At 38.9% G+C, this 26,209-nt stretch overlaps 1 protein-coding gene across 4 annotated transcripts in view; it reads left to right on the forward strand.

Annotated features, from left to right (window-relative positions):
- SLC38A9 (solute carrier family 38 member 9) overlaps positions 1-24,327 on the forward strand; it is a 47,534-nt gene extending 23,207 nt beyond the window's left edge. For 3 of the 4 annotated variants that reach the window (XM_048290602.1, XM_048290603.1, XM_048290605.1), the window contains 6 exons: positions 2,152-2,259; positions 4,769-4,875; positions 11,045-11,158; positions 13,040-13,188; positions 21,531-21,620; positions 23,536-24,327. In XM_048290602.1, coding sequence (XP_048146559.1) covers positions 2,152-2,259; positions 4,769-4,875; positions 11,045-11,158; positions 13,040-13,188; positions 21,531-21,620; positions 23,536-23,701 — 734 coding nt within the window. In that variant the 3' untranslated portion in view covers positions 23,702-24,327. The remainder of the gene's footprint in view (positions 1-2,151; positions 2,260-4,768; positions 4,876-11,044; positions 11,159-13,039; positions 13,189-21,530; positions 21,621-23,535) is intronic. The other variant, XM_048290604.1, reaches the window with a different exon arrangement.
- The last annotated feature ends 1,882 nt before the right edge of the window (positions 24,328-26,209 follow it).

Consider the following 26,209-nt stretch of genomic DNA (forward strand, 5'->3'; position numbering starts at 1 on the left):
CTCTTGCTGATCCAGGCCAGGATGCCACTGGCCTTCTTGGCCACCTGTCAGCATATTGTCAGCCCATGTTCAACTGCTGTCACCAGCACCCCCAGGTTCTTTTCCACTGGGCAGCTTTCCAGCCACTCTTCCAGTATTTTGCTGGCAGTCCCTATTGTGCCTCGAAGTGGGTTGTTGGTTGGTTTATCAACCCCACAGGCTTTCTGTGCTGCTTTGCTTGAATCTTACAGTTAATAGGCAGTTCATTTTTCTTCCTTTTGCTTGCTTGATGATCCTGTGAAACAAATTCCGTTACAACATATTTTCCCAAATGATTCCATACCTGCTGCTGTGCAGCATTTGATACATACTATCTTGTTATAGTCAGGTGTACTCCGCCTCCTCTGGTAAACATTTCAAACCAGCAGTTACTCCCAAAGACTAGATGCTTTTGACCTGAAATCAGCTGCTGCCAATCAGGTGATTAATTAATCGTAGTATCAGTCAGTCAGTATGACCTGCTGCCGTTCTTTGTCCCAGCTTCCAGTATTGTGGACTCTTCTGTGCTGCAGAGGCAACAATTGTGACTTCTAGCTTCCATGTCTTGAGATAGAAGGCCAGGGTGGCTGAGGCTGGTAAAGTGAGAAAAGCACATGCGTGATGGGTGGAGCTGGTCAGGATTCAGGGAGCATGAGAGGTCTGAGCGATAGCACTGAAGCCCACAGTGAAGAGAAAGAGAAAAGCAGACGGGGATCAGAGGTTGAAAAGTTGAAGATGCATTGTAAAGGAGGTAGAGGACAGGGATTTGAAGGTCTAGTTTATTCCTCTGTTCCATAGTAACACTTTATCAGAGCTTGGATCTGCTCTTGCTGAAACCATTAGATATAAATACCACATAGGAATTTGGGTACTTGATACTGCTTCTGTGCAAGAGGTGTGGGTTTTATGTATTTAGATATAACATTAGAAGTAAAAGAACCTGATTATTAATTGCTCATCACTTCAGTAGATTATTATAATTCAGAAGCTGTTCAAAATTGCCTTAATTTTTGTAAAGTTTATAGAACAGGAAAAAATGAAAGGCAATTTTGAGATGCTGAAATTTATCTCAGTAGAGTTTTACTTTTCTTGATATCCATGGAAACAGGAGTCATTAGGAAACTATAGAATATTTTAGCTGATCTTCATGTACAAAACCTTTTATTTTCCTAATTTCTTGACCGTGCTCTGCATAATCGAATGATAATTTCTTCAGTTTATTTTTTAACTTTGCAGATATTGCTAGAATGAAATGATGTCTTTTTTGAATGTGTATTCTAAATGGTAAAAATGCTGGATTTTTGTCTTTGGTTAACTACAGCCTGTTGTCTGATCACTAGCAGCATTATTGGCCATGAGGTGCATTGCAGTAGCCTTAATTATTGTTGCTCAGTTTCCTTCAATTTTTAGGTAGTTACTATTCTATCTTTGTCTCTTTCAAATGGTCCGACCCAAGTCCATATACACTCCATTCCACAGGTATACACAGCAAGGCATTATACCCATCTGTGATCTCATTTGTTGTCCTTTAGCTGTGCAGAGTACTGCTGGATGCCTCTGAACCAATGAGATGGAATGCAAATCCAGTATTATAATAAATATTATCCAAAGTTACAATTAACACAGTGTTTTGATCAGTAGCATTGAAATGTCATCATCAGCTTCTAGTTTCCAGTGTTAAGTTCACAAGTGCAGTAATTTCACATTTCATGGAGCTCTTTGGTTCAAAAAAGCCAATGACTAGATGACTATTGTAATAGCTGGAGTACTGTGATCAACATTGTCTCAGCTTAGATTGAAATCCTGGCAGTGAAAGCTGGAACTGGTCTGTTAGTGCCTAAAGATCTTTCTACCTTCCCAGCAACAGGGATTACACAGTACTTCCTCTGCTGTCACCAGCACCTGGAAAATACTAAATTTGCTGGAAGTTTATGTTGTGTGCATATGCATTATTTTTTCTCTCTGACCTCTAAGAGAAGTAAAGAAAATGTTTAGACCTAGTCTGCTGTTAAGAATGAATACCAACCATAGCTGTTTGACTACTACTAACTAGCTGGGTGGAGCAGAAATGAAACCCTGCATAAATACTTTGTACTGCATCATGGTATTTGTTTGGCTCTCATTTTTTTCCAGGTACAGTTTCAGTTGTCTACTTAGTTTTTATGGTTACAGTAAAGGCTGCTCATCTGGGAATACACTTAGAATTCAACTGGTTTACAGAGAATGAATTTTTCGTACCAGGTAAGATAGTTAAAATGCAGTAATGAAGCACGTATTTGATGAGTTTAAGATATTTTTTTCTCATTCATCTTTTAACACCTCTGAGACACCTCTGAGTGAGGAAATGCTGTCTGATGATGCATGTAGAGGAAAGATCCCTCTGGACAAAGTGGCAAGGAATCCCTTTCCCAGCGATGTTCCTTAGTTAAGAGATGATACCAACAGAGGGGAAGAGGAGGAGTGCCTGCCAGAGGAATCTCCAACATACCTCTTGTGACAGAGAGCTTACCATAGTCCTGTTTTACCTGTGTTATTTTAAGTTCTGGTAGCACCAGTTTCAGATTATGCCTGTTTCACTAGCAATTAAAAATGACAAACTGTAGAGAGACTGACTGTTAAAGGTACTTCAAGTTCCCTACACAGTGTCTTACTTAAATGAAATAGCTCATTCACCATAATTAGCAAGTACAGTTTTCCTGTACTTCCCCATCTATCTCAAGTTTTAGGCCATAATCTTAGGTCTTCTCTTTTAAACACACGTTAGCCTTCCAGTATGATTTTATTTTCTTGAAAGTTGTTTGATGGCTATTTGTTCTTTCCAAATTACTGTTATAAATTACACTGTGAGATGCCATAGTCATAAGCAAGTGGCATTTGTTATTGCATGAACAGACAGCCTAAAGAGGTAAGTTTCTTGTTTTAAAGAACCTGGAATAAGAGAACCAGGGTTAGGTCTTAGCTGTTTTTCCCAATCCTTTACAATAGGCAAAATTGAATGACCAGTTATCTCCAGGGAGCTGTGTCCTGTACATTTGAATAGTATCGCTTCTTCTGTTCTCAGAAACAAATGAGAAAAATGAGTTATAGTGACACACGTGCCACAGGTCACTGAGAAGTAGAGCACCCAGTAGTTCAATTATTTTGGCAAAATCTCCTAGTACTGCTAGGAGATAGACAAAGCATGTAGCTAATGCTACATGTACAAATACAGCTACAAGAGATTCTGAAACTGTCAGTTTGCTTTTAATTATTGAGATTGAAGTAGTGGATGGAAAACAAGACCAAAAGTCGCTTGCACTCTCAAGTCTATCAGCAGTGCATCATGCTAATTAGGTATTGAAGGTACAGTGAATCCAGCCCTAGGGAAAGCATATTCTTTCAGCTTGGATAAGCCCTCCATTAGTTGCCTGGGGTGTGTTTGTAGAGGGATTCCTTGTGGAATATAGGATACCCCAGGAGGGCTTGGGCATCCCAGGGCTGTTGCAGAAGTACCCCTGAAGGGGCCTCAGGCTGAAAACAGGCTTGCAAGGCACCTGCTGGCTGGCAGCCTTGAACAGCCTTGGGAAAAGGTATACACTGGTCAGCTCCCCCGCGGCTTAGAGGCTTTCTCATGGGAAAGGGGCGTGAACTTTGGAAAAAAGTATAACTTGGTGTAACTGAATAATAAAACTGGAGCACGATGCTCAAATTGTATCGGTGTCCGTGTCGTGACTCTGGCTGGATTTCCCTGCTCCCGGGACCCCCCCCCCGCTACATGTGTTTACTTTTCTAACTTTATAGCACTTTACAGAAGTCTGTTTTAAATATGTTTGCATGGAGCTCTCTGTGGTTTGTTCTGTAAGGATTTCTGAACCTCTGATTAGTGTTGTGCTATACTGCTGGATGCTTCCCAGAAGCTGAGCTATCTTAGGGGTCTCTAATTACATTCTTAGGTAATACAAACTAAGACGGTGCTTTAATGATGTTACACATTGGTGAGTTCGTAGACCATTTGCAGCACTTCCAGTGCTTTTTCAAGTCAAGGTCCATGGAGAAACTTGGCACTATGTAGAAAATCTGAAGGTTGAAGCCTAGACTAGGTGGCATTGTGATATATAGTCTTTGGACCGGTGCTTTGCCTTCGAAAAAGTTAAGATATGAACATCTTGTGACAATTAAAAGAAACAGAACAATGCTATTCCCATTAAGACAAAAAAGAAATTTTTTCATACATGATGTGAAGCATGATAAGAAATTGCTCTACCTTTCTTTCTGCCCTGGCTTGCAAGCAGAGCCTCTTAAATATCTACAGATGTAATTTTTCCTCTGATAGCATAAGTGACTTCTTAATAACTAAAAGTGCTCACAGGGCAAATGATTCCTTCCCTCCATCTCCCTCTTCAGGAACCCATAGGTATGGGTTGTGCCTTACTGTTTTCAATTCCAATATTACAAATGATTTCCAGTTAAACTGTTGAGGACCAGAAAAGCTTGGATGTGTCAAATTAATCTAGCAATCACTGATGGTTGGAGTCTATCAGAGAAGCCTTGCTGAAAAGTGTATTCTACAGTAACTACTGTCTTCATGCATTTTGTACTTCCTGATTAAATATCTGCATTGGCTATGGTCAAAGATGAGATAGATTGTTCTAATTCAAGGTGGAAGTGCATGAGTTTGCCAGTACCCTCCACAGCACTGTATGTCATCTGCATTTTAGCATTGCTTGCTTCAAAGAAGTAACTTAAAAACACTTTTTTTTTCTTCCTTTAGAGTTTAGAATTCTGTTCCCTCAGCTCACAGGGGTTCTAACGCTTGCCTTCTTCATCCACAATTGTGTCATCACACTTCTTCAGAATAACAGGAATCAAGAAAACAATGTAAGTAACTTCACAAGACTGTGCTCATTTGTATCTAGATTGCCAGACAACAGTGATTTTTTTCCTATGATTTGATAACAAAAAAGTTATACGTTCTTTTCCTAGCGATCAGGGAGTAACAGACACATTAGAAATTTATTCACATAAGAGCCCTGAGGAATGCCCCAAACTTACTTTTGGTCAAGCTGGTATTAAACGGCCAAATTGCACATGAGGCAGGTGACTTGACAATGTTGTAAGACTCAGTGAAAACTGCCCACTTTTAGAATAAAAAATGGTGAAAAATGTTTGGTACAAGATTAATTTTAGCAGAGTCCTGAACAGTAGTTTTGAGGTCTAGCTAATACCTTTTCTCAGAGTTGCTTCAGTAGTTTTGTGTCACAATCCAAGGCAAGGTCCATAGAGAAACTTGGCACAATTTAGGAAGTCCTAAAAGTTGAAGCCTGGATCAGGAGGCTTTGTGATATGTAGTCTTTGGACTGGTGCTTTGCCCTTGAAAAAGTTAAGCACTGCTCCTCCAGATGGAACCTCATTCTTTGTTAATATCTTCCCATTATAAAATACAAAATAGTAAACACGGTACACAGAGTCTAACTTTTACTGTAATTATTTTTATTATTTTTTTTTTCCTCCCTACTTCCAAAGATTCTTGTCTAGCTTCATTAAACTGTTAGCTGTAAAGGTACCTGCAATAACATACAAAAATTTTAGAGTATTAGCTACATGAAAAACTGGTACAAAATCATAGAATCCCAGAATGGTTGAGGTTTTAAGGAACCTCTGGATGTCATCTTGTCCCCCTACTCAATCAGGGTAGATCGGCCACTAAGAGTCAGATGCCTGTATAACATATCAGATAAAATATATCAGATTTGATCATTTCACGGTGAAGTACAGATTATGTACCAATGCAATGAGACGACCTCTTACGAGATTACTTCTTTGGAAATCTGCATGGTTACTTCCTTGTGCCTGTGAATCAAGACAGGTTGTGAATGACCATATCTGCTAAGGAGTCATGAATTCTCCTCCAGGAAAGCTTCTGGAGGTTTATAGGCTTCTCAGAAATTAGTTTAACAACTGGAGGTCTGGACAAAGAAAGATAAGTAAGCTTTTTCTTGATTTCCTTAAGAAAATCTTATGATGTGGAGAAGGACGAGACTTCTCTTTAGCTGTGGCTTTCAAATTCTAAAGGCTAGATCTCCAGCAATCAGCTCTATATGCAGACGTGGCCTAATACCCTCATTCCATCTTTAAGGTTTTCCTGTGGATTTTCCTGCTCCATTTACATCAGAGCAAGCAGGACCTGGAGTGTTCTCCAGCTTGCTTTTCCTGTGTGAAGGAGGAAAAAACTGCTGCATGCATTTGAATCAACTTTTCTAATACCCTCCCTGGAGCTTAAGTTGAATTTCCAAGTCAGCCCTAGCATGGATCTCAAGCCCTTGAAAAAATTATGCATTCCAGAAGAATGTTCAGATTGCTCAGAAAGGACACCTTTGAAGTATGGCAGGAAAGATTTTTAGTGGATATCAAATCTGTGTAGTTCTTGTAGGAGTTTTATTTGGCTGGAGATTTCTTTTCATGTTTGTAGCTGTGTAGGAGCCTTTCACCTATGTCTCAAAAGTGCTTTGCAAATGTTAATGAAGCACCTATGCTCTTGAAGAGTCGTTTTGTGATTATGTCACTAAGCTGCTGGGCTAAGTGGGAGATTTACATATGTATAGGGGTCTCATCCTCTGTGGGTTTTTTTCCCATATATTTATAACAAGATGCTTTCTTCTCTCAGTATCTGATGGGGTGATACTGATATAACTCCATGGATAAAAACTTCACTATTTTATTGATCGACCTGTTAACATGTCAGTTCCATCAGAATTCTGTGAAAAGGCACAGAATATGGCAAGCTGAAAAAACACTGTTTTAGTCTTGAACAAATCTTGCTGAAACTAGTGGTCATAGAACAACTCAATGGGGAGGTGGAAAAAAGTAAGACAAACAATAACGTTCCTTTTATGGAGTCAGAAATTCAAAACAATAGCAGCTTCCATTCTGGTCACAGGCATGTATCACAGCCCAAAGCTAAAACGCACATGGGGGAGGATTCTTCTGGCTGCTATTCCTGTACAGTGATGTGGGTGTGAGAAGAGAAGAGCAGTGTACCAGAGTAAGCCAAATGTCAGCAGCACAGCCTGGAGAAGCCCTGTGAGCAGGTTCTTAGTCTGCAGTTCAGACCAAGAATTCCTTGTATTTATCAGCCTGAGTTTCTGTACAGTGCTCAGGTAAATGGTTTGGAAACAAATTGCATAGGAAACATAAGCCAGCCACAAAAAGGGGCTTAGTTGTGGGTTTTGGTTGGTTGGTTTTTTTCCTGATTGATGTCTGTGATCAGTTTCCCTGAGCATCTGTACAGATGCTACATAAGCCCAGCATGATCTGCAGGCATGAATATGCTAGTGCTGAATATGCTGTCGCCTAAGAGTTGTTTGTGGATGTACCTGGGAGAAAGGCTGGGAGTGGGGAGATGTTTTTTGTGTAGGTATTAAACGCAGAAGGCATGGAGCTGCAAATGGTACTTATTTTCTGCAGTATGGAAAGAAACACTGTGAGCTTCCATTGATGGTGCCATACCACTGGTTTCTTTTCCAGCCAAAATTATGCACAGCATCATCATCCTGGTGAAATACGTTTTTTGTCACCCAGTTAAATGTTATCACTTGCCCTTGATGCAGAAATCTGGTTTTATGATATAGATCGAGTCCTGAGATATTACAGAGACGGCATCTCTCTTGAGAAGCACTAATCTGAAATGGAATGATCAAAAGGTACCTTTTGAATTTGAATGTGGTAATCATTACTAAGCACTGATACAGGCTTCTCCATCCAAGAAGCAACTCTACAAGCTAGCTTTCACTGGTACTGAGGAAGAAAGTGAACTGTTTTCTCCATGGCATTCAACAGGCAAATCAAGGCCTGGAAGCAGCCTGTTCTTTGCAGCACCACATAAGAAATATCCGCAGAGCCACAGAGCCTTCTCTATGCTGTGTCAAATCCTGTGCTGCAGGTCCATCTAGCAGCTGAGTACTGACTGGTCTGTGGGTATGATACAATATTGTCTAGGTACTTTCAGGGTTGTCTTTGCTAGCTCCACCTGATTTATCAGACTCATCCTTTTGTTAGGAGGCTGGTTTCTTCCTTTGTTCTACTGCTGCTGCCAGCCTCGATCACCCAATTTTCTCTTCTTCCCGTGCCACTTCTAACACTTTGTTCTATGTATCTGACCAGGAGAGCTCCTGATCAGCAGGAACTGCAGCTAACATAGGTTCTCCAAGCTCTGTCTCAAAATCTGCCTGTTACTTCTGGTGTACTTGACAAGCGTTTGGCAGGTATCAGTCTGTGATCCTTATGGACTGTGACCTGCATGTTACCTTAGATACTTGCCTTGAGACTTCCACTGTGATTCTACAAGTACTTCCTGCTTCCGACATAGTTTTTTCTACATTTGGTTCTTAAATTGTGGCTGTAAGAATCGCTATATTCTTATGCTTAGGCAGCTTTCACCACAGCGATGTCCATTTTGAATGTAAATGCCTCAAGTATCAAATTTAAAATAGAAAAGTGTAGTTATTGCTCTTAGTTAAAATTAATCCTTTTGTCTCTCCCCATGTGTCCTTTGATTTTATCTGGAATTATGCTGTCTAAACAGTACTGTCAAGGTCTTTAGGGAGTGAACCCAGGTCTCTTGAGGAGTAATGAACATTAATCAAATGATGTTCCTGTTATGTAAGCAAACACATGTTGTACAAAGATAACCATCTTAGACACAGCAGCATATGTTTGGAAGGCAGCTGATGGATGTTTGAGAAAAAAATAAATCCAGGTTTTCAAGTTGTCTATTTCTTTTCTAGTAGCTTATTGAAATTGAAACCTGCGTACTCTTTGTATGGTGACAGCACCTGAAGAGAACAGTCTATTGTGTTACATCTATGAAAATAAACTATCAAAATTATCTCAGCACTTAGTTTCAGTGAAGATTAAATCATACACCCTTAAGAAAGAATCATGAACTCGTTAGTATAGTTGGAAGTAATAGCACACCACCTACCTACCATTTTTCATGTCCAAAGGAAGCAGTAAGAATTTTATTTCAGATTTCTTGCCCTCACAACTGCATGCACTTGTCACAGCAAAAATAGTTTTACAGTTGGTTCTAGAACTTATGTGTAGGCAGAGTACAAATAACAACTGTGAGTAGCTATGCTGTTTTTATGCATTAGGAATACATCTAAAATACCAAATTTAAAGCAGGTTTTGGTAGATTATGTGCATTAAGAAGGTCTTGGATACATTTTGAAAAATTGTCCAAGTCCTGTCCTCAAGAGACGAGAGTCTGTATCTCTTTGCAAAACTGCCTGAGTCTTGCAGTTAATGGAAGTTGCTGATAAACACCTGTAAGAAATCTGGATGCTCAGATTTTGTATTCTTAAAATCAGTTTTTAGGGTGAGCACTGATGCTTTTGAAGATGTAGATGTTATATAGAAACATATAGCTGTACAAATTCTCATGTCATGAGGAGAAAGTCTGAGTATAATTTAAAGAAAATGCTGCTGCTTAGCTTCTGGTGAAAGTTGATAGTCCTTACTCAGTGACCAGTATGAGGAGAGTGAAATCTAGGGAATCATCTTTCATGTGCTTTCATGTGGTCAGCAGGAGGAAGAGGTTGCAGCTAGAAATGTGCAGCTTCTGGGAGCTTGAAGGCCACCGTGGGAGACGTGTTCAGAGAACACTGATGCCTTTTTCCCATCAGCCTCTAAGGGGCAAATAATACTCTTTATCAAACAGCAATCTTCTACCCCAAAAACACTGGCAAAATCAGTAGGAGATTCCACTTCTTTCACTGCCTTCCATCTGAATTTCTCTTAAAACTCATAGTCTAGCATTTTATGCTTTCCTCAAGGATTGCCTTGCCCTTGGCAGAGGCTGGAATGGTGTAGGATATGCTTCTTCTGTCAACAAGATAGTGTGAAGAAGCACATAGGGAAAAATTTTCATGCACAGATGTGAGCAGGCTTTGCTCATGCTCAGTGAGCTGGCTGGAAACCAGTATCATCCTAGTTATTTGGTGCTGTCCCTGAACTAGTAAGACTTGCTTCTCAGTCTTAAGAAAATAGGGCCATGTATTGAAACATTACTAGTAATTCTTTAAGAAGTGATGATTAGCAGTAGCTGAACAAATGGTTTGCTGTAAGGTGATGAGTCTTTTGTACTGTAACATAAGCCTATACAGAATATAGTTAATAACTAGAAACAAATGGTCTCCCTCTTTATTTCCAAAGAAAGGAATTGATGTAGAAGAATAACCCACCAAGTACATTTCTGTGAGGTCACTCTGATGTATATGTGGATTCTGTAGTTTCATAAAGTACTTAATTTTTTTTGCTGGTTATTTTCCTGTAATAAATATGTAATTATTTTTGAGTAATGGAAAATATTTGTATATATTATATATTTTATAAAAATAGCCAAAATTTTCAGAACTGAGCATTGAAGTTTAGGTTTAAATCCATACTTAAGTGTATGTAGTATAGTTAAATAGGGATTTATGACCCTTGCTTCAGCACTCTATCCTTAAAACCTTTGGTTAAATTCCTTTTTTTTATATCTGCAGTTGGGTACACTGATGTCTTTGATTGCAAGATTTTATTCATGACAAGAAATTTAACATAGGGTATTGCTGGGCTTTCTGTGTTAGACAGGTGTGTCTGTGTCCCAAGGGTCTTAGTAGGAATAGGTGAATGTAAGAAAGTAGAAGGAGTTTCTTGTTTGTTTTAATAACCAGTGTATGTTTATGCATCAGGAATAACACGCTACATCTATTGGTATATCTCTTTCATGGTGGCTTTTTTGTGTGTTGAGAGATAAATAATACTTGTCTAGCTCCACTTTGGGGTATCTCCTTGCAGCTTTCTGATCTGATCAGGACCAGGTCTGAAGTCTCCATTCAAGTAGTAGAAAGTAAAAGTAAAGATGTATTAAGTGATAGTAGTAAATATAAAAAAGTAATGCATATAAAAGCAACAGTAATAAATGAAATAGAAATCTCACGAGGTTTTTATTTCATCTGGTTTTGTGTGTCAGTGTTGGCCAAAATAAAGTCTTGTTTTTTCTCAGGTGAGAGACCTCTCTATTGCATACTTCCTGGTTGGACTAACGTATCTCTATGTTGGAGTGATAATTTTTGCATCTTTTCCTTCTCCACCATTATCCAAAGAGTGCATTGAACAGGTGAGATACTTCACTGCAGTATGTATTTCATGGAATCACAAAATGGATTTTTAGGAAGGGACCACAGTGGGTCATCTGGTCCAACCTCCCTGCTCAAGCAGGGGCATCCCAGAGCACATAGCACAGGATTGTGTCCAGATGGTTCTGGAATATGCTCTGGCTATGCTCTGGCATAGTGAGGGAGACTCCAGAACCTCTCTGGACAATCTGTTCCAGTGCTTGGTCACTCACACAGTAAAGATGTTCTTCCCCATGTTCATGTGGAACTTCTGTGCATCAGCTTCTGCCCCTTGCCTCTTGTCCTATTGCTTGGCACCACCAAGAAGATCCAGATCCATCCTCTTGGCACCCTCCTTTTAGATGCCTGTATACATTGATGAGGTGCAACAGGAACAGGCCTGCCTCCCTCAGCCTTTCCATGTAAGAGACATGCTCCAGTCCCTTGATCATCTCTGTAGCCCTGAGCTGGACCTGCTCCAGGAGCTCCATGTGTCTGTTGTACTGATCATCCAGAACTGGACAGAGCACTCCAGATGTGCCCCACCAGGGCGGGGTAGAGGGGCAGGATCACCTACCTTGACCTGCTGTCAATGCTCTTCCTAATACGCATTAAGATGCCATATTTGTCCTTAACTTTTTTAAAAATATGCAATAAATAAACCCCAGCTTCTGCTTCTTGGTTCGTGATTCACTCTAGCAGACACATCTGCCCTTGACTGTGGTCAGTTGGTTGACACCTCATGGGCACTACCATGAACAGATGAGTACTGCTTGTGTTATCTCATTTATATTTATAAATGGTTCCCAATATTTCAGTGAAAAACAAACATTCAATAAATACTCTGTGAAAGTGATGAAGAAGGACTGAAATGAATAAGTGAACAGTTGAGCCTTTCATTTCTTTAGCTTCTTTAATCCTGAGACGTGTGTGCAGTGACTCATTGGGACTCTAGAAGAAACAGAATGTGAAAACAAGCTTGTTTAGATAGGAGTCCTCACTGCAAGTATTTTGGAGTCTGATACTCCAGTCTGACATTCTGGTGAGCCTTGCCAGCAGAGTTCTTCAGATAATACCATCACATGAAACACCGTGTGAAGGCTAAAAACTCTTATTTGCTTATAGGCAAATTTCCACACCCTTAAGCTGCTTCAGAGATAGCAGTTATCAAGGGGGGGGGATCCATTTTATGCCAGGTATTCTATAACTCTGGCATAATATTTAGCAATAAAGCAACATTTAAAGGCTTCCTCTGACTGTGGATTAGTTAGAACTAGTACCATGTTAAACCATTAAACGATTTTTTAACCACCTAAAATAATTTCACAGGATGAAATCCACAGTTAAATAACATAATGAGTGATTTTCTTCCCATTTATTTTCTGTAGTTATCTCAAGTGCTTATGAAGCCATTTGTATATTTCTTGATATTTAAGTCTTATAATATTTTTTTGGATGTTTCCACTTGTAGCGTATGATCCCTTCCTCATTTGTATGTGATGCAGTTTTACTTACTAAATAACAGTTTTTAATTAGTAGGTATGATATAACAGATAATAGGAGCATATGAATCCATCTGCCTAAAAGGTTAGGTGGCCCCTCCACAGCCTGGATTATTTGAGGATGTTCAGAAGATCAGAAAGTGATTCCTTATGTAATACTAGCATTAACACTGACATCAGCCTAGTAATATTCAAAAATCAGTTGTTATTTGGTGGCAAGGCAGTTGTAAAAGAGGGAGAGGGTTTTTCATGTTGTGGAGTTCATTTAGCAATTGTAGTTGTTTGGATTTTATCCCATTCTTTCTGGCACACAGATACTAAAAACCAGCAGATACATGTAAACAAGCCGCCACTGATGTGTAACATTACTTATATGTTTAGAATTTTCTAGATAACTTTCCCAGTGATGACATCATGTCATTTGTTGCAAGAATATTCCTGCTGTTCCAAATGATGACGGTATACCCACTGTTGGGCTATCTGGCACGAGTTCAGCTGTTAAGACAGTTTTTTGGAAATGCTTACCCAAGGTAAGAAGTCTGTTTCTTGACAATAGTTTGGCACACTTTGCTTAACTGGCTTTCTGTTGTCAGAAATTTGGCTAGGTTTTTGAGGATTTTCTTTGTGCATTAGGTACATTTCATAAGCTAGTTTCACAGTTTGTAGAGTTGGGGTGAATAGGCATGCAAAATAAACTTGCCTGCAGATCAGGACTGCTACAGTTTGCCGGAGCAGGGTAAGGGGGTTTCTTTTGATTTAGATCTTCATTTTCTCAATAAATAGGAATTTTGTCAACACACTCCCTTTTATATTTTGTCAACACACTCCCTTTTATATGGCAGAAGGAAAGTTGTACAGGAAAAAAAATTTGTTTAGTCCAGAAGCATTTCATCTAGCAATCCTTAAGCTGTGAAAGACATACACTCCAGATACTAACCTTTCAGCATGCCATCTGTGTTTTGATTGTGCATGATTAGTAATCATCCATCTGTTTTTAAACAGAGCTAATAGCTAAGTGAGTTGTTAGTTGTGCTATCTGGGCTGCTGCTATGCTTATAAAAATAGCTTTTCACATGCTAATTTCAGAGATGAGCCACACCCTTGCATTTGTACAGTGTCTGTACTCCAGGGAAGAGCTGATGCAGATTTCAGTTTTAGTTTGGTTTTTTAAATGAAACCTAGGACATTTATATTTGGAGTACTGGAGTACTGAATTTGTCACCGTTGAGAAGTTGCCATTTATCTCCAAGTGTCTTATTTTATATTTTCAATTACTGTTGATGGAGGAAAGGAAAAAAAATCTCAGGAAGGGATGTGTATTTCCTCAGTGGCATCAGCAGTTCAGGTCTGCAGAGATGTTGTTCCAAGTTTAAGGTTTCTTCTGAGTCCTAAAATAGGTATGAGAAGTTCTAGAAACTGAATGCCTAAAATTAGACAGTGAAATAAGTGCCTGCTTTTTTTGACGCTGAATTGTATGCAGTTCAACATTGAGATTTTTAGGAACTGCTGCAAGTTACTGTTGGAAACAAGGCCATTTATTTAAGTGCTAAAGATGGCTTTCACAGCCACTGGGAAATAGTCATGTCCTTTATATTATGTGGATGTGCCTTTTCCTATCTCCTCCCTCCAGTTACTCTCCAACCAGAATGGTTTTCACTTCCCTCATGGCCTCTCTGAGAACCTACAGCTTTATGCCAGACTCTTCTCGGGTTAATTCCAGCTTGCTGTTTTAAGCCTTCATGGTATGACGAATTTGATGATGCAGATACTTGCTTGGTTCTGGTCTCCAGGATGTCCTGTGGGTAGCTTCACTCCTTTTTAAATTTAATTTTTTTTAAGACTCCATATATTGAGGTATTTAAAGCTTCTGAGAAGTCAAAAATGGTTTCTAAGAAGCCACATAAGTCACTCCAACCGGTAGTGATAAGGTAGCATATTCTGCCTAGTGGAAACGGTTTCTAGGAAGCCGCGTAAGTCACTCCAACCTGTAGTGATGAGGTAGCACATTCTGCCTAGTGGACTGTCACTCGCTTTCTAGCATCCCAGGTGTCTCAAATATGGCACAGAAATCATTCAGTTAACCTTTAGGCTCTGGCTTCTGTGCATTTGCAAGGTCAGCCCTTGTTTTTCTCTATGCAGTGAAGAGTTACTGAAGGCTAGTAGAAAGCATGGGACATGTATCTGGAAGGATAGTAAAGATTTGCTACCTGGTTGTGAAGTGTATCTTCATGACTGGTTCTCACCAGTCACCTAACCTGACAAAGCTCCTTTAGTAGCACTTTATCACCTCTCTAGGAAAAACTTAAGTACTTTTATTTTTTCCCAGACCTGCTTTTGTAGGGAAATGGTCTGCAAATATAAAGATGTTGCTCTTATTGACATAGGCTGATGTCTACTGGAGAGCCTGGTGATTCACTCTGAAGAACCTACCTGGAAATATTATGTTCTGTGGCTTTTTGTGTAGGAAAATAAGCTGATTATATGTAATAGTATATACTTGGCTTCTTTTCTCAAAATTCTCATTAATCAGGGCAATAAGTTCTTGGGCAATAAGAAGATTGACCTGCAGAGATTCATGCTTTAGTCTTACATGTCTGTGTAAGATGAATATGTCTGTCTAAGATGAATATATGGAGGAGAATATGCTGGGTCATGTGTCTGGAGAAAATTTTTGTGTGACTAGGGAACCCAAAGGACGGAACAGGAGGAAAAGAGCATGATCTCTGTTGGCAACCTAGCCTAGTTTAACCCTGTGATTCTGTGTGCTAAATCCTATGTCTCTTTATAGGTGTGTATTTCCTATATTAAGTTTCATTTGCACCTGAGAGAATGTTATAAATTTGCCATCTGGCTATAATTGTCCAAACAAATCACCACCACCAACAAAGTCTAACAGGAACACCTTCTCCTGTGGTCCTAGTCTCCATTAGAAATTTTCCTATCTTCATTTTTAAGCTGTTGGTTGCTTCACTTGGAAACTCACTGATTTTAAAAGCCAGACTTCTTCATATCAGCAGTTATTTGCAAGTGTGGATACCTGCTACTGGTGTGGATGGAGTTAACAAATAGCCATTAAGTTATTAAATGGAGTACTTAGAATTATGGATGGATGCAACTTTAAAGCAGATAGCTTGATCTCGCACATGTTTGCAGGGCTGCCAGATAGTTTTTATTTCCTAGGAGTGATTGTATTGCTCAGATCAATTTCATTCTCTGGGCTTTACTCCTTTTTATTTATCTGTTACTAGTTATAATAAAGTACCAAGATATTTGTTTGCTGTTTTGCTGTTCATAGTCTTGACTTTTGATCCAATCCAGGGCAAATTCTACCAAAAGCAATATCATGGTTTGTATCCTATTTTTTTTCTGGTAAACCATGGATTATAACTGGATTATAATAAAAAACTAGATACTCCTCTTCAAGGGAGCTTTTATTGTCTGAAAACTTGATTTTCATCTCTTTTGTCCCATGCTTTTTAGATACTCTGTAGTGCTGTTTTTCTGTGAACAGTCCTTTGCTGGATGTACCTATAGTGTATCCTATTAATCCATAGTCTTGAGTGATGAAGCAGCTCATGCTCTCCAAACTTAAAAGCTTAAACAGACAATATGTAACTTTCCTTCTCTCAGGTTTCACAACAGGCATAAGCTGAACAGTTGAAGCATGCTTGTCTGAAAGAGGAAGTGAGTGTTTTGTCTTCCAACAGTCAGGAGGAGAGTAAAAACATCCTTGATTCTAAGAAGGAGGATTCTCCTTGCTCTTATGTACAAGTACCAGTCACCTGCGTCTCTGCCTATCTTAAAATCAAATACATGCTAGACACAGGAGTCTTCTCACAGGCATCATCACATAGAATCATAGAGTGGTTTGGATTGGAAAGGACCTTAAAGATCATTTAGTCCCAACCCCCCTGCCGTGGGCAGGGACACCTTTGATTAGACCAGGTTGCTCATAGCTCCATCCAAACTGGCCTTGAACACATCCAGAGATGGGGCACCCACAGCTTCTCTGGGCAACCTCTTCCAGTGTCTCATCACCCTCACAGTAGAGTTTCTTCCATCTATTAAACCTAAATCTCCCTCTTTCAGTATGTACCCATTCCTCCTTACCCTGCCACTCCAGTTCCTGTCAGACAGTCCCTCTCCAGCTTTCCTGTAGGCCCCTTCAGATACTGGAAGGTGTCTGTGAGGTCCCCACACAACCTTCTCTTCTCCAGGCTGAACAGCCCCAACTTTCTCAGCGTGTTTTCATAGGAGATGTGCTCCAGTCATCTTACCAACATCATGACCCTCCTCTGGACTTGCTCCAACAGTTCCATGTCCCTCTTATGTTTGGGACCCCAGAGCTGGATGCAGTGTTTCAGGTGGGGTCTCAGCAGAGCAGAACTGAGTGGCAAAATCGTCTCCCTTGCCCTGCTGGCCACTCTTCTTTGGATGCAGGCCAGGATTCCCCTGGCTTTCTGGGCTGTGAGCACTCACTGCTGGCCCGTGTTGAGTTTTTCATCAGCCATAACCCCCAAGTCTCTCACTGCAGGGCTGCTCTCCATCACTTCTCTGCCCAGCCTGTTGGTGTGTCTGGGACTGCCCCAATGCAGGTGAAGGACCTTGCACTTGGCCTTGTTGAGCTTTGCGTGGTCTCACCTCTGAAGCCTATCCAGGTCCCTCTGGATGGCATCTCTTCCTTCCAGCATGTCCACTGCATCATACACAGCTTGGTGCTGAGAGTGCACTCAATCTACAAATCCTTCAGCCTTTCTCTACTTTCTCTACCTACAGAAGATTTAAAAACAAGAGAAGACATCCTAATTCCTTCTTTTATTTTGCAAAATGTATGCTAGTATACAGATTACAACAGAGAAAGTACTGTTGTACTGTTCCAGATGTACTGGAACAAAACCCCAAGGAACTGTTCATTCTCTCTGCTCTCCCTGGTGTTAAGGAAGGCCAAAATTTAGTGTTTTGGGTAACTGCTTTCTTTTCTAAAATGAGATATGTCTGTAATGGCATCATTTAACAGCTGATTTAGGGCCAGAGGCATGTGCTTTATCTGCTGTTTCTTGCTTGGCTCTGGATCTTCTTGTATGTCCAGAAAGCCAATTTTTTTATTACTGTTACTGGCTCTTGGCTACAGTGCTATTTGTGACAGAGATTCCCTTGATTAATTATATGGTGTGCATAAAGTGTTTTATACAGTCATCTGATAATTTTAAAAAACTTTTTAAACGTCTTTCCTGTTCTGAGAGTTTAAATAAGCTGATGGACAAAAATCACTTAGCTTTTCTTAATGATTGTCCTTCCTTTACTCCATGGTAGCCCAGCAGACCTGCCAGTTCTCCTTCTCCCACTGATGTATGTCTTCTGATGCAATGAAACACATTTCTTCTGTTTACATGCATGTTTGCTTGTCTGCTTTTCACGTAGTCTCTGTCTAGCTTCTTAAAGGTTATGATTCATAGTCTTTTGACCAATGTCACTTGAGTGAGATTTCCAGGAAGAAAATGCATTTTTAGATACAGTAACCTCTCAAAATTTCTTACTTGAATGATCCTGATTTGCTTTTTTCCTGGCTTTCCAGTTTCCCTTATTGTGTTATGTTCATCCTGTGACTCCATGCTGAGTCCAAAACTTCTGAGGGAGCTTAAAAGCTGACAGGATTTAAAAATAGTTTCTGTCTTTAAATTTCACCTGTGCTAGGGTTTGGTTTCATTGTTTTTGATATGATTCTTACTTTGAGGATGCCAAAGTTAATTAGATATATACGGTCACTGCTATTCAGTGACTTAAGTGTCTACCACTTCCACAGGAGAGAACTTGATGGAGCAAGCCCTTTAATGATCTTCTGGCATACAAGGTTGTTTCTCCACTCTGTCAATCTGAAAGGATAGCCTTGCCATGAGAGAAAAGCAAGACTTAGGGGAAAGCTTGCATTTACTTTTAATCTTTTTTTTTTTTTTTCTCCTCTCTGTTATCATTTTTGTGGGGTTGCAGGATTTTTGCAGGTGAGCAATGATTCCCTTTATAGAAAAGAGCTAGAATCTTCATCTGCCCAGCTGAGAGTATGGAGACTGAGAACAGAATATAAAAGAATTGCCATGGGTGTGCCTCCTGTGTGAATTACAGCCTCCTTCAGGCAACCCAACCTGTGCCTCAGAGAAGTAGCCCTAACCAGGCTGCCCAGGCAGACAGTCCAGCCCTGGCATGGGCCACCCAACTCTGCTGCCATTGACCATGGGGAAGAAAGTTATATCACTTAGAAAACATCTGTATGTGACCATGGTGATTAGGCAAAACAGGCTGAATCTTTTCTAATCGCTAATATCCTCTAAAGTACTTTTCTTTGTATGGTTGTAAAAAGCAGGGTGGTATGGTTATGTCCCCTGCCTCCAAATGCTGTTTTTCTGACTGTCCTTTTGCAATGTGTGGTGACTGCTAATTGTACTGTAAGCCAGTGTCAGCCTAAACCTGAGCAATTCAGAACTTGTTAAAATGTCACAGGCTATGAGAAATGCTTGTCCTGTCTGGAACACACATGCACAGAATTCTACAGTCTTAGAAAAAGTACTATCTCGAATAATGTACCTCCTAGTAGCCCTAGGTATCAGATTTTACTTTATTCAGAAGGGTAGGGGTTTTTTCCTAAATGATAAAGCCTTTCTCTCCATTAAGATTGAGGCTTTTTTCCCACCCTGGAGATGAGATGAGCTGAGCTGTGAATGTCTGCCTAGGTAAAAGAAAGGGTTTGCAGGTTAAACACCTGTCGTCCAATGACATAGTTACAATTCAGGCTGTTTCAAAAGATAGAAAAAGGAGCAAGGAAGTTCCAGGGGAGAAATGGAGTGAAATCTTTCACATTGAAACAGGTAGATGCAAAGCCTTTTCAGACCTTCTGATTTTGGTATTGTTCTTGAGGATTCTGCTTAATTTTAACAATTAAAACTGCAAAGTAATACTCTACAAGTACTGAATTACTTTGGAGGCCTCAGCATATGGGGACCATTGTTTTCAACTGAGCCAGAACACATTGTGTCCCCCCTCAACCCAATAATCTTTTTCCAGATCAAGAAATTGTAAAATGTTTCATTTCATACCAAACATGCAGACACGCCTACTTGCTTTCAAAATTTAGAAGAATTGAGAATTAATTTTTTTTTTAAACAACAGCTTTGAACAACAAAATCGTGTCTTCAAAGCATGCCTGAATAAAGTACTTCTGCAATTTTTCAGGTTTTCTGCTAAAATACTCCAAACTGACACAAATATGCAAAACATTTTTGAATTAGTAACCCTGCACTGTTTTTAGTCCCTCTTGCTAAAAAAATAATCTCAGCAAAAAAAGAATGGAAGAAGTGCTGTCATTTTCTGTGTGCATAAACTTTCTGCTTCAATTGCGTGATAGTAAGATTTACAATCTGCCACATATATGGGGAAAGAGGAAGTAGTTTTTAATGGCATTTTTTTGTGAACAGTTTAGTTAACTAACTTTCCTTAGCAGTACTAGAGAAGCTGTACACATTCGGTCCCTAAGAAGTCTGATTCTTGGAATTTTATTTTTTATTCGCGGGGTCTTACCAGGTTTATATCCAATTAAGTGTTTTTTAAACTTAAACAGCTGCTGTAGCCTCACTGCAATTGTCAATCTCTAAAGAACCCCTCTTGTACCACTGTTAAAATGTCATATATAAAATTAAAGATGTTTTTTCTGTCTTTCTGAAATCAATTTTTAAGAGTGATGGTTAAAAACAGTCCATAGCATAAATTATTCCTTTGTGTTTTAATTGCCTTAATTTCCCTGAGCTTTAATGACACTATTCTATGTCCCTAATCTTCCTAACTTGGAAACTGGCAGGCAGCCTTTCAGCCATAGCCATGGAAGTTGTCACTTTTAAAAAGTTGTTAGTTAGTTACATCCTCCATAATACACATACTTTCTACAGTGAAGAAAAAATTAGCCTCGGCTTACAGGTTTTGTATATTTTAGGAAATCGTATCCTCCAGAAGAATAAACAAAACCTGTAAGTGTATGTATGTTTCCTCTGTGAGAATTCTTTTTTCCCTTCATAGAAACAGCTGTGTGACCAAAATATCACAGGTTTTTATTATATTTCCTGACTTTATGCTAAAATATGCCAACATTTCATATTCTTGAAAGAAAAGTGATACTTTCCTGAGTCTCAGTTCTGTGCATAACTGAACTGAATTTGTCTCATTCAGTAAAAGCTGTTTTTGCAGAAAGAAAATACTTGTTTTTCTCATCCTTAATGCAAAAGGAAAGCAACAGGAATTTATTTGTAAAAACAAATTCAGCAAAAAATTCAGCATAAATAGGGCACAGTTCATGTACCGCAAGACATCCAACATTCTAAATGTTTGTCCTCTATCGAAATGCAGTGGAGTTCAAATTTTAAGGTTTTATTTCCCCCCCAGTAGTCTTTGTAATGTTTTCCACTTGATGCATCTTTGCCTTTCTTCTGGTTTCCATTAGTTCACTTTGAGCAATTCAGATCATTCTGTGAACAAGCTAATTCTTTTGTGTGGGAATTAAGTTGTATAGTATTGTTTCTTTGGTATTTGAATATCCATCTGAAATACTTCAGTGCTGAGTATCACGTATGATGTTTTTCGGAAGAATTGCCAAATTACACATTCTTATTCCTTAAGAATATTTTGAGTCAAAATACGAGATATTTAGAAATTGGCACTCTGAATATTCAGTAGATTACATGTTTGCTGTGAAATTAATTAGTTTTAATAGAGTCATGCAAATGAAAACACCACCCATGTACCAGTTAAATGTTAGTGTAAATGAAGGATAGTGGTAGTATTTTGTAATAAATAGAACAGGTTTTAAAACTCTTTCCTCACTTTCCCCTAGCTTTTTCCATGTGCTCATCCTGAACCTAGCCATTGTAGGAGCTGGAGTAGCAATGGCAAGATTTTATCCAAATATAGGAGGTATCATAAGGTGAGTGTTGCTTGCAGCTTCCCTGTGGTGTTACTACATTTGTGTCTTGATGTTGAAAAGAAGCAATAATAATTGTACCTTTATATTTGGTGACACTTATGCCTTCTTAAGTTGTAAATAATGATTTAGATGTGTAAACAATCAGCTTGCAAAGTTCTGACAAGCGGCTATCTGTTATTGTGCCTCTGTGTCTGAGCTGGTTGAGTTTTACTGGAGCTGGATCTGAGGACCTTATAACTATACTCATAAAAGAATATGGTGCCTGAAGAAAAGTTGCTTCATTATTGTGTGCTTTTTCTCAAGTTTCTGTTTTGTGTTAACATTTGAACCTGGTTTGAAGGTTCAAATAATAAAAACGTTCCATAATAAAAATCCAGGAAGGCAAGTAACTTTAAACGGAAAAGTGGCATCAAAGTTGTACCTCTAAATGATATCTTAAATTTACTATGTTGATGAAAAGCTAGGATTTCTATAATTAGAAAATATTAGAGGAAATAATAATCTTATTTTCTACATTTGACATCAACATATTTATATGCATTGTCATTTATTCTTGGTTTGCATCTTTCCTTAAGTAACCAGGAGAGGGAGGTGTTTAAAAATACAGAAATCTGCAATTATAAAACCAGAATGACAGGCTTGGGTCTGACCAAGGTAGCAAAATAATTTACTTTCGCTCAGTGGCTGATCTTTGAGGTTTTTTCCCATTTCCTCTTTCTCTTCTGTCTCTCCTTGTAGTAAAATTATTTGTATTCCAGTAATAGAGATGGTCTAGTTAATCGTCATTATAGACTCTTAGAATGACAGAATGGACCTTAAGGTTGAAAGGGACCTTAAAGATCGTCTAGTTCCAACCCCTCCCTGCCATGGGCAAGGAACACGTTTGACTAGACCGGGTTGCTCAGAGCCCCATCCTACCCGGCCTTGAACATTTCCAGGGATAGAACATCCACAGCCTGGGCAACCTGTTCCAGTGTCTCAGCACCCTGACACGAAAGAATTTCTTCCTAATATCTAATTTAGTTAAACACTGTGCAATACGTGTCTCTGTTTCCAAGCTGGTGCTTATCTCTTGTAATGTGTCTATATTGTGCATAGTAGCCAAACATGTATAACAGTGGATTTCCAGCAGATAAATTGTCTTTATGCAGTCTAACTTGCATGTTTGCTGATTTTGTGTTGCAGATGATTTTCATGTATTATGGTCTTTCCTCTGAAGGGAATGTTCAAATATATGAAAGAAAAAGCATTGTTACTTAATAATATTTGGCTGCTTAGTAAGGGAAAATAATGAGAACGTTTTTGTAAGCAAGGGAGAGGTTAGAAAAAGAACAGTTAAATGCAACCTTGCTGTGGTTGATCATGTTACCAGAAGGGCATGTTGTTCCTCTTAGGTCTGGAGAATAATTTTCTATAAGCTCATTAAATAAATTAAAATAAGAGTTGCAGATTCAGGAACATTTCTATATTTAAATGTTTTAATATGTGTCCTCAGGTGGCTGGGGTGCAATGAGATTTACAGTTCTGACAGTAAAGGATGTGTAACAGAGGGTGCACTGTCCAGTCTCTTTCTGTTGCATGTTGATAGATTTCCCCAAAGTAGAAACATAAAGTCAAAGTAAGGGATTTGGTCCTCAACAGCATCACAGGGTATGACTGAAAGGACAGAGACATGTCAGAGTGCAGGTACAGGCAAGCAGGGGGCTGGACAACACAGAGGATGATCATTAAATGCTAGTGAAGGAGGTGGAGTCGGCAAGGAACAGAAATCAATGTTTAGCAATTGCAGATAGTCAGTGTTCATCCAGACTGTTCATTGGTTTGGCAGGGGAAACGACAATAAGAAATAAGAATAAATGCAAAGCATTCTTTCTTTTTTTCTCTTCTTCTTCCCCTCTTCCCTCTCTTTCCTCAGATACTCCGGAGCAACATGTGGTCTGGCCTTTGTATTCGTGTATCCATCACTCATCTACATGATCTCCCTGCACCGTGCTGGGCAGCTGACGTGGCCAGCATGGATCATTCACATCTTTATAATCCTCCTTGGACTGGCTAATCTGATTGCACAATTCCTATTGTGAAAACTCCCCCTTCTCCCGTGGCTGTCACAAGTGGTACTTCGGTATTTGGCAACAGCCTTAAGCAACACTGTTAGGCATGAGAACAGTTCTCAATGTGAGGATTTTGAGAAAAGCTGCAAATTCAAACAAATTCAAACCACATCATTCAGGTGCTTTACAGGAAACATGTATTGCTTCTTCGAAAACACAGTTTTGTGAGAAGTGGAATGGTTCAGATGTGAGTGATACAGTTCTCCTGGTTTTGTTGAAGGTGCATCAAAAATTAATGAAGCTCAAATATTTTAATTTTTTACAGCACATTTCTCCAAATACAAAGTTTCCAGCCTCAAGCTGTGAGAGTCTTTCCTCCAAAGGAGCTGTCCTTACCTTGATTAGCAGGCATGTTTTCTCAGTATTGTTCAGTGACTCTTTGAAATGCTCTTTTGTTGCAGTTATTTTCTTGATTTGTTTGGAAAATTAAGACTTTATTGTCTTTCCTCTTTTTTTTTAGGTTAATTTATAGTCATTTGGGTCAAAATGCACTCTTAATTTTGAATACGCTATTAAATTGTTTTGGCAATATTTTTCCTCTAGGAAATTCCAACAAAGAGAAACAATAAACCCATGTTTCAGTGTTTTATTCAGAACCAATATGTGCACAAATTATTTGTGATCTTACAATACAAAAAAGTCAGGAGGAAAAAAATTAGAACAAGACAATTAAAATTAGTATTCCCGGCTTGACCTCAGTTCAACTCTGTTACTGGGCTATTATGTGCTGTGAAGTTGTTTTGTCAGGAGCTGGATGTGGTTTCATGGATGCATGGTGTGCACAGCATTTGTTCATCACAGGCCTGCTCCCTCCCTTGTAGGGTCTTCCTCTGGTGGTCTCTCACTTTCCTACTATGTTACTCCAGACATTTTGGATGTGAGCAGAGACAAAGCCAGCCATCTTCAGAATCATGGATGAAGTCAAAGAATTTAACTTTTAAATAATTCCTAACAGAAGCTGGAAGAATCTGGGAAGGTTTTGTTGTGGGGTTGGGTTTTTTTTAACTTCTTGTTTACGAATTAAGAGGCTGTGCATGCGTAAGCACACAGACACCTCTCTTCACCTACCTTCTGTAAGTCTGTGTCTTAACCCAAAACATGCAGTAATTAAGTTGCCAGATACTAGTGGAATGTCATTTTTGTGGTTGGACAGAGAGTAGAAACTTCTCTTTGTGTAGAATTTCAGTGCATTAAAATAATCAACAAATAGAATAATTGAAAGAGAACTCTGAGCTATGCTAAATTCCAAAGTAAGTAAAAGAGGAAAAAAGTTGGAGTGGTGCAATCTTTGTGAAGTATGAGTTGGGAAAGATAATTACATTGCAGGGTAAGAGTTCATATTTTCATCAGAAGGACAGTGAAAAACATAACCTAGGTTATTACCATGCTTCTCTGGGAAATTATGTGGATTTTTTAAATAATGATGTAAATCCATTTGTTTTACTTAGGCTCCTCAAACTGTGTAAAGTACATTCACTTTCCTAAATATCCTTTGATTTGTAAGAAATACAGTATTATATGGGTTTGGAATACTATCTGCAGACTACAATGATTATTTATGATTGTTCTTTTCTTGTGAAACTTTCTGTTCCTTTAAATTAGAATTGGGGAATACATCCATCATCTGTTCTATATTAGAGAGAACTATCTGCCCCGTCCTGGTCATTTTTTCCTGTGTATACTCTTACAAGAGAAGTATTTAAAAACCAAAAGGAAAGGACAAAAGACACAGACTTCCTAGCACTGTTGGCTTACATACATTAAGCTCTTGTGCTTATTTATTATAGATTCAGTGCTTAACTTAGGTACAAACCCCAGTGAGTGCAGGTAATTAAATTAGATTATATCCTTCCATGTTCCATTTGTATTTGATTCCATGATTTATATCTTTGCCATTGAAGCTGATAGTAAAATGCCCATTGATTTTAGCAGAATTAAATTCTGTTAGGATCTAGTAGTCAATAGAAATCTCTAAGAAAGACAGAATTCTTGAAGTGTCCTGATTGCATCTTGTATCTGGCTCTTTTGTCAGTTGTGCAATGTGCAATGACTGAGTTAATATTTAGAAGGAAATTATTCAGAACCTTTTTAAAAGACTGTTTCATCTCTGTGTCACAGAGATAGATTCTTGCTGCACTGTTTATTTACACCAGCCTTTAAAAGTTTGATTTCAATTACAGACTGGTAAGCATTAGAGTGATAGCAAATATTTCGTTAAACTGTCATCTCCTGAAGCACGCCTTCTTATAATAAAGTATTTTTAAATTTTACTACATGCAGTTGAGATTTTCACAAGCATCAGAAGCAAGTTATGACTGTGTAAGTAGATTGTGATTTTCAGGTGTTCTCTTCTTTGTCAGCATCCTAAGTTAAATAATGTCTTAAAATTTAATGGCAACTTAAATGCCCTAAAAGACCAGAGGTGGATTGCAGTGTCTTTTTTAGTGCAAGCACAAAATGTAGTTTTTTACAAACACA

This window comes from Corvus hawaiiensis, chromosome Z (genome assembly GCF_020740725.1).
Source record: "Corvus hawaiiensis isolate bCorHaw1 chromosome Z, bCorHaw1.pri.cur, whole genome shotgun sequence".
Classification (NCBI taxonomy): Eukaryota; Metazoa; Chordata; class Aves; order Passeriformes; family Corvidae; genus Corvus; species Corvus hawaiiensis.